This window comes from Achroia grisella, unplaced genomic scaffold, assembly GCF_030625045.1.
Source record: "Achroia grisella isolate CSIRO2021 unplaced genomic scaffold, CSIRO_AGI_Agris_v1 utg1086, whole genome shotgun sequence".
In the NCBI taxonomy this organism is placed as follows: domain Eukaryota; kingdom Metazoa; phylum Arthropoda; class Insecta; order Lepidoptera; family Pyralidae; genus Achroia; species Achroia grisella.
The window spans coordinates 2,214,837-2,227,271 of record NW_026712572.1 but is presented as its reverse complement, the minus strand read 5'-3'; the positions used below and the strand labels follow the sequence as shown (position 1 = coordinate 2,227,271).

General features: G+C 44.3%; 1 protein-coding gene across 1 annotated transcript in view; it reads left to right on the top strand.

Annotated features, from left to right (window-relative positions):
• Nucleotides 1–12,435, top strand: part of LOC131843482 (kinesin-like protein Klp98A) — a 41,177-nt gene that overhangs the window by 17,681 nt on the left and 11,061 nt on the right. Inside the window, exons 10-15 of the mRNA XM_059192153.1 lie at nt 399–638; nt 1,017–1,206; nt 2,329–2,503; nt 2,898–3,054; nt 4,313–4,486; nt 11,997–12,122. Of these exons, the coding sequence (XP_059048136.1) occupies nt 399–638; nt 1,017–1,206; nt 2,329–2,503; nt 2,898–3,054; nt 4,313–4,486; nt 11,997–12,122 (1,062 nt within the window). The remainder of the gene's footprint in view (nt 1–398; nt 639–1,016; nt 1,207–2,328; nt 2,504–2,897; nt 3,055–4,312; nt 4,487–11,996; nt 12,123–12,435) is intronic.

Genomic DNA, 12,435 nt, shown 5'->3' with positions numbered 1-12,435 from the left:
TATCCGAATAATGAGTATATATTTTTATAGAAACACTTAGTCTGTGTAGTTTGTATGGGTTATTTCTGTATTTACAAAATGGTATTTAAATATTTCTATCATTTGTTTAGTGCTCATGACGAATGATCTGCTTAGTTTGTAAATTCTATATAAATAAGTATAATATATTACAACATTGAATTTATATGTACATAATAGAGCAGGATACAGAGACACAGAAAGTTTAGTATTAACTTTTAAAAAGATATCTAAGTACTTATAGCAGTAGCCCCATAACATAAGCTCTGCTTACCGTGCAACTAGATGGTGTTGTGTTAATTGTCCAAGCTTATTTATATATTAAAAAAAACTTGTCTTTATATATATATATATTTGTAATGCTCTACTTATTCTTTTAGGATCCTATCGAAACGGAACCAGGTATGCTTGCCACCCTGCAACGGAAGGAAGCCCAAGAGAAGGTCCTCACAGAAAAATGGACGGAGAAGTGGCGGGAGACCCAGCAGATTCTGCAGGAGCAGAAGGCGCTGGGGCTGAGGAAGAGTGGGCTCGGGGTGGTGCTGGACTCGGATATGCCGCATCTGGTCGGCATTGATGACAACTTGTTATCCACTGGAGTGACGCTGTACCATCTCAAGGTAATGATTAGAATGAAATTGAAATTTTAAGTGATATATGCACTTAGTTTACACGATATTATACCTTGATAATACTATACAATCAAATTATGATTGTTACTTTGAAAATTCAAGTTACTAGTAGTTTTAGAAATAATCTAGGAAGAGTTCTATCATTATGAAATCTATATTGAAGAAGCAAACTTTTGAAAGAAATTGGCAAAAAGAATGTGTTGTTAAAATAGGCCTAAATGTTTTTTTACCTTTTTGGATAGGAGAAATGAACAATATTGGATTTTCAAACTGTAGGTACCGTTTAGGATTTCTTTGTACGCTCAGTATTTGTTGTTATGTTCCGAGTTCATGACGTGTGGTGTGTGTGGTGCGTGGGGTGCGTAGGAGGGCGAGACTGTGATCGGCACGTCGTCGCTGTCGCCGGCGGCGGACATCGTGGTGGCGGGCGCGGGCGTGCTGGCGCTGCACTGCCGCGTGGTGCTGCGCCGCGGGGAGGCCACGCTGCTGCCCGCGCCCGGCGCCAGCTGCTGGCTCAACACCGTGCTGCTCGACGGGCCCGCCAAGCTGAGCCAGGGTACGACTACGACACTAGCTCCCCTCCCACGAGACGAGACGAGACCCGCCCGGCCCCGAGAGACGAGCGGATACTGTCACGACGAGCGACCGTCGCGGGACCGCAGTGTCAGTCCACCGACACTACGACGAGGTTGGCCCGCTTTAGTGTACGGACCCCTTCGCTTTGTTTCTTGAGAAGGTGGGGACGCAAGCCAAGTTCTCGAACTTTTCTTGAAGATGTAAACGCCCCCGCGGTTACACCTCAGGCCCTTGCAGCTAACCGAGGCGCCTGTGCACCTCTCCACATCACTGAAGGTATTAACACACCTACACTAACTCCCATTCGGTCGATTGTCTCGTACAATTCAAATGGAAACAGAAAATACGACGATCTGAGCCGCTGATTCGAACCCAGACGCGCTCAGATAAAGTCGTATCCGTTAGGCAGTCCTTGCGCGGGTTTGGAGGCCATCTGCAATCGCCTCCTATCGTTCCGTGAAATTGCAAAGGCCAGCTGTGGCCAACGGCTTTGAAATATTTCGAAAAAAAGAGCATTCATTAAGCACCGAAAGTGCTTTACCCCTGAGCTCATGGGGAACTAGAGACAATAATAAATGTGCTTTTTTTAACTATTTAAATTTTGTTCAATCTGACACCATATCTCACACTTTAGACCAATGATTTGAGTACCCCATCTATTAAGGCAATGGTGACGGTATGTATTATTTATTTATTAAAGGAAAACCAAGGCTGATTATATATAAATAGAATCAATATAAACCACGTACTAAGCCACTGACACAAATAACAACAGACTAATTTTTTTTAATTTGACATCACTACATATAAAGGCAACACAACACGTTATAAAATTAACAGAGAATATGAAATTAATAAAAGAACAAGAGTACAGTAACAAATAGTGAATTTATACAAATATATTATGGTAGATAAGGGCAGAGGAAGGCCAAAAAAGAGATGGATGGACTGTGTGAAAGATGATATGGTAAGAAAGGAAGTAAATAACGCGATGACTGCAAACAGGGATGAATGGAAGCGAAAAACATATTACGCCGAACCCAAATAAATGGGATAAGGAAGAAGCAGATGATGATATTATGGTAGATATATTCGTGTGCAGGTTGCATCCTGCTGCTAGGCCGCACGAACATGTTCCGGTACAACGACCCGGCGGAGGCGGCCAAGCTGCGGCAGGAGGGCAGCGCCTCCAACATGAACCTGTCGCGGCTGTCGCTGCTGTCCTGGTCCACCACCGACCTGGCCGCCAGCACGGAGAACCTCAACACCACGCTCTCGTTTGTATCCACCTTTCTCTTTACTAGCTGTTTTGCTAAACCTTATTTTGCCATACAAATTAATATGGCTATTTAAAAATAGGGGTTGGTGATAGAAGAGTGAAAATTTAGACGATTACATACATAATACACATAGAAAACACCCAGACCAATACCCAGAATGGTATTCATGAATACAAATGTTTGTACCGTGCGAGGAACCGAACCTGCGACCATCGTATGTACAGCAGTGTGTTAAACTGCTAGATCAACGAAGCAATCTATAAGCTATGAATTTTTAATATAAAGTTTGTATGTAAACACTGGACTTATTTGTTAATGATGTTTTCAACATCCAAATTCCATCCATCCCAAACTATTGTGCTTGTAATAATAATAGAATGTGTGTTAACAGAGACCTGGAGAGTGAGATACGATGCGAGAGGATAGAAGCCCAGCGTGCGGAGTTAGAGCGAGAGCGACAACAGTTTCTGCTCCAGCAGGAAGAGCGGCAACGTCGCTGGCACGCAGAGAGGGAAGAACTGCTGCAGGCGCAACGCAAGTTAGACGAGGTGAGCTGTCTATCAATTTTTTTTTAAACAAGCCGAATTGTAAACAAGTTAACGGTCCACCTGATGGTAAGTGGTAACTGTCGACTGTATACAGGTACACCACTACGACATCATGTTGTCATCTGATACCTTCGATAAGCTTATTTACGAATCCCGAAGGGTGTACTTGGATTAGGGTAGTTATTTAATTAAACTACAGAAATCCTTCCCCACCGCTAATTATATATTTTCAAATTTATTAAAATTATCAAAACGCATTATACCGCTTCAAAATGAAATCTGAACATCGAGATGTAGAAAAATGAATAAAACTTATCAACGCCATCTAGTGGTACAGTTGTAAACTAAAACAAAAACCTATTTCGTTCGATTGTACATCACTCATGGTATTATGCCTCTTATCCTATAATTTTACTTTTAATCGCAACCAACAATTAAAACATCTTACAAAACAAACTAAATATAATGATAAGCTAAGCAAATAAGTTAGAAGAGTTCCCATATATAAATGAGGATTTCAAATTTCGAAGGATACCAATATAAATATTGTTTATTAAAAATGTTATTATTAAATAACATTTTTAATAAACAATATTTGGTCGTTTCGTGTGAAATGTAAATCGGAATACATTCAAATAAACATTACAAGTTTTGAATAATCAATCGTGATGGAAATAGATGCAGATTCATAAATTTAAAATTATGTGTTGCTCTTTTTAATTGAAATATAAATAAACACTCGTTTCGTGTGACTGTGTAAAGCCTAATTTACATTGTGCAATAAGATTTAAGCGCAATATTTAGGACTATTTGTGGTGCAAGCTAGACGTGGGCGACGTATGAACAAATCGTTTTCTTAAACTGTTTTTTAGGCGTGAACAATTAAACTAGTTCACAGATAAATTAATTTATTCGTCGACTGGTTGATGAGTCCGTTACGTTGCGTCTAGTAAGCCGATCGAGACGATCGCTCCGATGTTGTCAATTGGTAAACGAGATTTGCGTTCGTTTACGCTTACTAATCGTTTATGGGAAAAAATGTTTTACGACGACGTAAAAATTTTACGACTTAGTTAATGGTTTTATTATATGCAATGATTTCTTTATTTAGTATGTATAGTGAAACCAAGAACATGGCGGCGTTAAGTAACTGAAAATTACCCGCAATACATTTCACTGAAATAATGCGTGGTAACTTTTTGCGTAGTGTAAATTAGGCTTACAATTTCATCGTGTCGGTTTGTTGTGGGTGCGATAGGAGCGGGAGGCGATGGAGCGCGAGTACGCGGCGGCCTGTCGGCGACTGTCGGGCGACTGGCGCGCGCTCGAGAGAGGATGGACGCATCGCCGCCGCGCGCTGCGCTGCCGGCAGCGGGAGCTGGCCGCGCGCGCGCACCGCCTGCGGGCCCGCGCAGACACGCACCGCGCCACGGTCAGTACACACGCCGCGCACGGTCAGTACACACGCCGCGCACGGGCAGTACACACGCCGCGCACGGTCAGTACACACGCCGCGCACGGGCAGTACACACGCCGCGCACGGTCAGTACACACGCCGCGCACGGTCAGTACACACGCCGCGCACGGTCAGTACACACGCCGCGCACGGTCAGTATACACACGCCGCCGCGCGCTGCGCTGCCGGCAGCGGGAGCTGGCCGCGCGCGCGCACCGCCTGCGGGCCCGCGCAGACACGCACCGCGCCACGGTCAGTACACACGCCGCGCACGGTCAGTACACACGCCGCGCACGGTCAGTACACACGCCGCGCACGGGCAGTACACACGCCGCGCACGGTCAGTACACACGCCGCGCACGGTCAGTACACACGCCGCGCACGGTCAGTATACACACGGCCGCCGCGCGCTGCGCTGCCGGCAGCGGGAGCTGGCCGCGCGCGCGCACCGCCTGCGGGCCCGCGCAGACACGCACCGCGCCACGGTCAGTACACACGCCGCGCACGGTCAGTACACACGCCGCGCACGGTCAGTACACACGCCGCGCACGGTCAGTATACACACGGCCGCCGCGCGCTGCGCTGCCGGCAGCGGGAGCTGGCCGCGCGCGCGCACCGCCTGCGGGCCCGCGCAGACACGCACCGCGCCACGGTCAGTACACACGCCGCGCACGGTCAGTACACACGCCGCGCACGGGCAGTATACACACGGCCGCCGCGCGCTGCGCTGCCGGCAGCGGGAGCTGGCCGCGCGCGCGCACCGCCTGCGGGCCCGCGCAGACACGCACCGCGCCACGGTCAGTACACACGCCGCGCACGGTCAGTACACACGCCGCGCACGGGCAGTTCACACGCCGCGCACGGTCAGTACACTCGCCGCGCACGGTCAGTACACACGCCGCGCACGGTCAGTACACACGGCCGCCGCGCGCACGCGCCGCGCGGCAGCACACGGCGCAGCTGGCCGCGCGCGCGCACCGCCTGCGGGCCCGCGCAGACACGCACCGCGCCACGGTCAGTACACACGCCGCGCACGGTCAGTACACACGCCGCGCACGGGCAGTATACACACGGCCGCCGCGCGCTGCGCTGCCGGCCGCGGGAGCTGGTCCGCGCGCGCGCACCGCCTGCGGGCCCGCGCAGACACGCACCGCGCCACGGTCAGTACACACGCCGCGCACGGTCAGTACACACGCCGCGCACGGTCAGTACACACGCCGCGCACGGTCAGTATACACACGGCCGCCGCGCGCTGCACACGCTGCCGGCAGCCGCGCACGGTCACTACACACGGCGCACGCGCGCGCGCACGGTCGCCGCGCACGGGCCCGCGCAGACACACACGCACCGCGCCACGGTCAGTACACACGCCGCGCACGGGCAGTACACACGCCGCGCACGGGCACTACACACGCCGCGCACGGGCAGTACACACGCCGCGCACGGTCAGTATACACACGGCCGCCGCGCGCTGCGCTGCCGGCAGCGGGAGCTGGCCGCGCGCGCGCACCGCCTGCGGGCCCGCGCAGACACGCACCGCGCCACGGTCAGTACACACGCCGCGCACGGGCAGTACACACGCCGCGCACGGGCACTACACACGCCGCGCACGGGCAGTACACACGCCGCGCACGGTCACTACACACACGGCCGCCGCGCGCGCCGCGCCGGCAGCACACGCCGCGCACGGTCACTACACCGCGCGCGCGCACGCACGGGCCACGCGCAGACACACACGCACCGCGCACGGGCAGTACACACGCCGCGCACGGGCACTACACACGCCGCGCACGGGCAGTACACACGCCGCGCACGGTCACTACACACGCCGCGCACGGGCAGTACACACGCCGCGCACGGGCAGTACACACGCCGCGCACGGGCACTACACACGCCGCGCACGGGCAGTACACACGCCGCGCACCGCGCGCACGCGCCGCGCACGCCGGCCGCGCGGTCAGCCGCGCACGCGCGCGCGCACCGCCTGCGGGCCCGCGCAGACACGCACCGCGCCACGGTCAGTACACACGCCGCGCACGGTCACTACACACGCCGCGCACGGGCACTACACACGCCGCGCACGGGCAGTACACACGCCGCGCACGGGCAGTACACTGTAAACTCCGCCACGGTCAGCATACTGCAAACTCCGTCACGGTCAGTACACTGCAACTCCGCCACTGTTAGTACACTGTAAACTCCGCCACGGTCAGCATACTGCAAACTCCGTCACAGTCAGTACACTGTAAACTCCGTCACGGTCAGTACACTGTAAACTCCGTCACGGTCAGTACACTGTAAACTCCGTCACAGTCAGTACACTGTAAACTCCGTCACTGTTAGTACACTACAAACTCCGTCACGGTCAGTGCACTGTAAACTCCGTCACAGTCAGTACACTGCTACTCCGCCACTGTTAGTACACTACAAACTCCGCCACGGTCAGTACTGACTGCATACTCCGTCACGGTTAGCACCACCACGGGTCCGCGCAGACACGCACCGCGCCGCATGTAGAGTAAGTACAATGGGTATATTAGAAAACTGTATTAAGTCCATTCAATATTCTTCTTATTTTCTTCAATATGCATCTTTTAAGGTGACTATTGCAGTCTATGTCGCGGGTCCAAATCAGCACAATAATGTATCAACCACTGTTGCGCCATTATCTATACCAGAGTAAGTATATAGTTGTTGCTGTAAAGCGTTTCATATATAGCGCGCTCCTATATATATACATGTCTAACTATACATGCTTTTGTAGTATCCATAGTTGTCATTATAGCATCCAGAAATTTTAAAGGTATTTATTGGAGTATCAACAATTTGTAATTCATTGTATGTATGTACCACAAATAATGTGCTTTGTAATACCAAGATGCTCTTCGTTTATATAAGCGATGTTAAAAATTTTGAATCTCGTGGGACGTCAGGTTGTCACATTAAATAACTGAAAACTTTGCAATGTTGAAAAATAAAGTTTTAAAATACTACATTAATTCAAAAGTACATTTTTTTTTTTGCAATTAAGACTCTAAAGCAGCGTTTCCCAACCTTTTTAGGTTTAAAACCTCATCTTATCCTTTCTAAAATTCTTATGCAATTATAATATTAAAAAATTAAATTGTTCACTTAAGAAACTTAAATAATAGGTTGTAAGTAAATTTACAAAATATATAATAAAAAATTGGAATTCACATATATAATGTTAATAAAGAGTCAATTTTCGAATTACCTTAACAATCAAGTTGCACGCTGGAAAACACTGCTCTAAAGTAAACGCCTTAGAGTCGATTTTCTAAAAAATATAATTTTGAAGATAATACATTATTATTGTGTTAAGTGTGCAATATATTATGTGAAAATATGTAATTTTGACAGGTAATATATATACTGACTGGTTGGTACTGGTGACCGTGTGACCAACAGTCCCCGTTCGACTGTTACGTCATACCTATATACACAATGTCATTGTACTGCATAATATACGGAGGTACTAATGTTTCTCGCACGCGAATTAACGATCTGCTTTAAGAACGAATTCCGATCGAATATCATTGGACAGTGCTTTGACGCACTTTTTTATATACTTAAAGTATACATTAGCAACGTTAACTCTATATGAATAAAATTACTTACCGATATTAATAATAATACTTTATTTGTCAAATGTAAGCTATAAGATATATATCTATATCTTAGGACAATTCACACAGCGCCATCTAGACCCAAGTTAAGCTAGCTAAAGCTTGTGTTATGGGTACTAGATAACTGATACATATACATAGATTAGTTTTTGTAAATACATACATATTATACATAGAAAACACCTAGACCGATACAAACAATCATACTTATGAATACAAATGTTTGTCCCGTGCGAGGAATCGAACCCGCGACCATCGGTTATAAAGCGGTGTGCTAGACAGTTAGACCACCGAGGTCGTCAAATGATGTTAGCAATATGTTGTCGAGATCTGTAGATTTTCCTCATGAGAGGTTTACAAAAATTTTAATTGTACAATTTATGTTTGGTCAAATAAAATCACTGCATTACGTCATCATACAGCTATCTGTATGATCGTTAATCAATTGTCTCTACGTCATTTATCAGGAAATCACCAACCGTATAGTAAGTTTTATAAATCACCATATTTGTATGAGCAGTTTTAAATTGATGATTATTACCAATAGATTTTAATGCCTCTAATAAAGGAAAATCCACATAGTGCTTTCTTCGCACCGCAATCTTTGGTATTAGATGGCGCAGTGTCAATTTTACAGGCTTAAAACCGTAAAAATTAAATTAATAATACCCCTGGACTATTCACAGAACGTCATCTAATCCTAAGCTAAGCAAAGCTTGTTCATCATCATCATCATTTGCTTCTTCCTTATCCCTTTTATTTGTGGTCGTCGTAATATGTTTTTCTCTTCCATTCATCTCTGTTCGCATTCATCCCGTTATTTACTCCCTTTCTCACCATATCATCTTTCACACAGTCCATCCATCTCTTTTTCGGTCTTCCTCTACTAAAGTAGAGGAAGTATAGGTACTAAACGACTTATATTATAGGTACTAAACGACTTATATAAATATATATAACTAGCTGCGCACACGACTTCGTCCGCGTAAAATGACGATACTTCCATATAACCTTTCATCTCCCCTTTCAACCCCTTGCAACCCTTTTTTTGCATTAAAAAGTAGCATATGTCCTTTGTCAGGGTCTAGACTATCTGTGTACCAAATTTCATTTAAATCGGATCAGTGGTTTCGGTGTGAAAGCGAGACAGACAGACAGACGGAGTTACTTTCGCATTTATAATATTAGTAAGGATTGAATGCATTTTTTTTGTAAATATATAATATATATGGAAACAACTATACTCATGACCACGAACCTGCGACCATCGGAAAGTAAGGGGTGTTCTAAACCGCTAGACCATCGAGATAGTCAAGTTGTTATCAAATTATTAGGTTTAATCTTGATTAAGTTTTAATAGAACAGGTTTGTATTTAAGTCTATATTGAGATTAGATAAAAGATTAAAACTACAGGCCGGTCCTGTGGTTTTAATCTTTCTCTCTCTTTCTCATTCAAGGAAAGTGATAATCGAGTTGCGATCGAGAAACACTGGTACCTCATATGAATGCACTCATTTTTTACCACAAACAATAGGATTATTGTTCATACACTCTCTCAACATTTTATGTTAGCCCAGTTAGTAGCGATAGTGGATTCGCCAGCCGCTGCATTTTAGTCATACTACCATATTAGTATTAGTTGGATGTGCTTTTGACTTTTTAATTTTTTTTTGTCGTTGGTGTTCTGAATATTGTGATTATAAATTGTGAAGAATTTACATTGTTTTTTAAATATGTGGTGATATGAAAATAATAAATTATATGGTATTACTACAACGGTTATTTAATACTAATAAAACGCTATTCACTACAATACATAGAACGATTTAACATACTTTAACCTACTACTTAAGTCTTAGTAATATTGGTTTATTTCTTACCGGTTAATAACGGTTACAGTAACATCTCACTGTCTCTCTGATCCCAGCTATATCCCACATGGTAGTGGAGTCAGCTTTCGGTATTCTTCTCCGCCATGATCTATGATGTACATACTCGTATATAAAAAAATAGTAATAATAATAATCGCAGGACAATTCACATAGCGCCATCTAGACCCAAGTTAAGCTAACTAAAGTTTGTGTTATGGGCACTAAATAATTGATACAAATTGATATTTTTTCCTAAATACATACATATTATAAATAGACAACATTCAGACCGATACAAACAATCTCATGAATACAAATGTTTGTGCCGTGCGAGGAATCGAACTCGCGACCATCGGACGTAAAGCGGTATGCTAGACCGCTAGACCACCGAGGTAGTTATATATTAGGTCGCAATAATATTTATTAATATTTTTTTAAGTGAGTAATGGAGCATAGGCTATTTTTTGTACCATAGACTTTATATATATGTCAGTATAGCTCTGGGTTGTCTATAACAAATAAAATAAAATAACTAGACTGACTAACAAATCACAAATAGTACTAACACATCACAATATATATATATACATCATTCATTCATAATTTAAGAGCTGTGCTCTTGTCGGTGGAGCTCCCGCCACCTTCAACGATCTTCTATCAGTCATTTTAGCTGTTGATACGACACGACTCCAACTTTTTCTTTAACTTGCTTGATATAGCTGTGTCTTGGTCTTCCTCTTCCCCTCTTTACTTCTATTTTTCCTTCGATAATATCATTCATAAGTTTGTCGTGTCATAGCAAGTGCCTCAACATTTTCCCCCGCCTATTCTCAATAATATCTATGATCTGTCTCTTTTTTTTAACACTTCCAAGCACTTCTTCATTCCTTATTTTATCTTTCCAGCTAATTCTTTCTATCCTTCTCCAACACCACATTTCAAAGGCTTCCAGTTAGTCTCTTTCCTCACACATCCACATATAGAAAATATAATTTTTCACAATAAGGCAAAATGTTAAATTAATCCGAAATATCAGTCAAGCAGGAGTTGGCTTTCAACCACTCCATAATATTACGTCTCCACGTTTCGATTATGTTGCATCAGCCGTGGTCACGAGCCGACTGGAATAACAACGAATGTTAATATTCATAGGTACCGGCAGTTTGTTCAACTACCCTCATATGATTGTCAGACGAAATATTGCGAAATGTAGATAGGCAGTTTATTCAACTAGATAGATTGTGAGATTAATAATCACGACTCACGTAGTCATACACTGACTTTAATTATAATAAAAATCAGGGCCGTTTTCACCTATTAGAGGCCATGGGCACATTAGGATAATGGGGCCCCTATGACCATAGTGATAAAGCAATATTTTGTTAGAATAGACAAAGTAATTTTTAAAACATGTATATGGGATCCCCATATACATCTATATCTCTAAAGAGATGTAATGAATGAATGAAAAACATTTATTGTTCCTCTCACAGAAAGAAGAATTATATAAATTAATATGTACATCAAATATGAAAATAAAACCAAAATTATTATAATACAGAGATATGTTCATGTACAAAAACCTTACATTCAAAACAAAGCAGGCAAAAATAATTTTAAAAAGTCCTTTTGTGATGAGGGGTTCAAGTTCTTGCTAGACATTTATAAAAAAAAAATAACAAAAACGAATAAATTGACCATAGTCGGTAAGCATTTATTAAGACTGATTTTCAGACGAGAGTCGGTTATCGTTTGGTAATGGAGTAGGGAGGTAGAGTAAACTAGAGGGCCCAATCCGTCGCGGGGCCCTGGGTCTGGAAGTGGGGCCTGTTAATAATGTTTCTAAACGTAAAAGTTGAAATTAAGTATTACCACTTAATTGTACCTTACATTCACAGAATAACAGTCACAAAATTCAGAACTCCGTAATTATTTTTGTGTTGCTATACGCCCCCATGTCCCCATAGGCTGAGACCGAGGAGAGTCACGTGACCAGCTTGAAGAGCAAGGTGGAAGCGAAGAGAACAGCTCTCGACGACCTGGTGAAGCAGCAGACGAGGCAGCTACTGGCTAAAGGCTACAAATTGAACGAGGTAAATTGCATGTTACGTGTTCTTTTTATGACTAAATACTGAGTTTAAGTTCAGAGTACAGAGAGTCAGTTCTCCTCAGCTCAAAATCACTCGCAACTGACCGTAGATTTGACATATTATAAGGGTCTGTAATAGAGCTACATGAATAAGAATATTTCGATTTGATTTAACTTTATGTTGTAGTATATTATCATGCAATAGATGAACAATTTAAAATATTTTTACAATTCCTAATTTTTCCTTTTTTTTAATGCTTATTACTAGTAATTTCTGGCGGCTTTGCCTGCATGGAATATAGACTATGTTAGTCGCT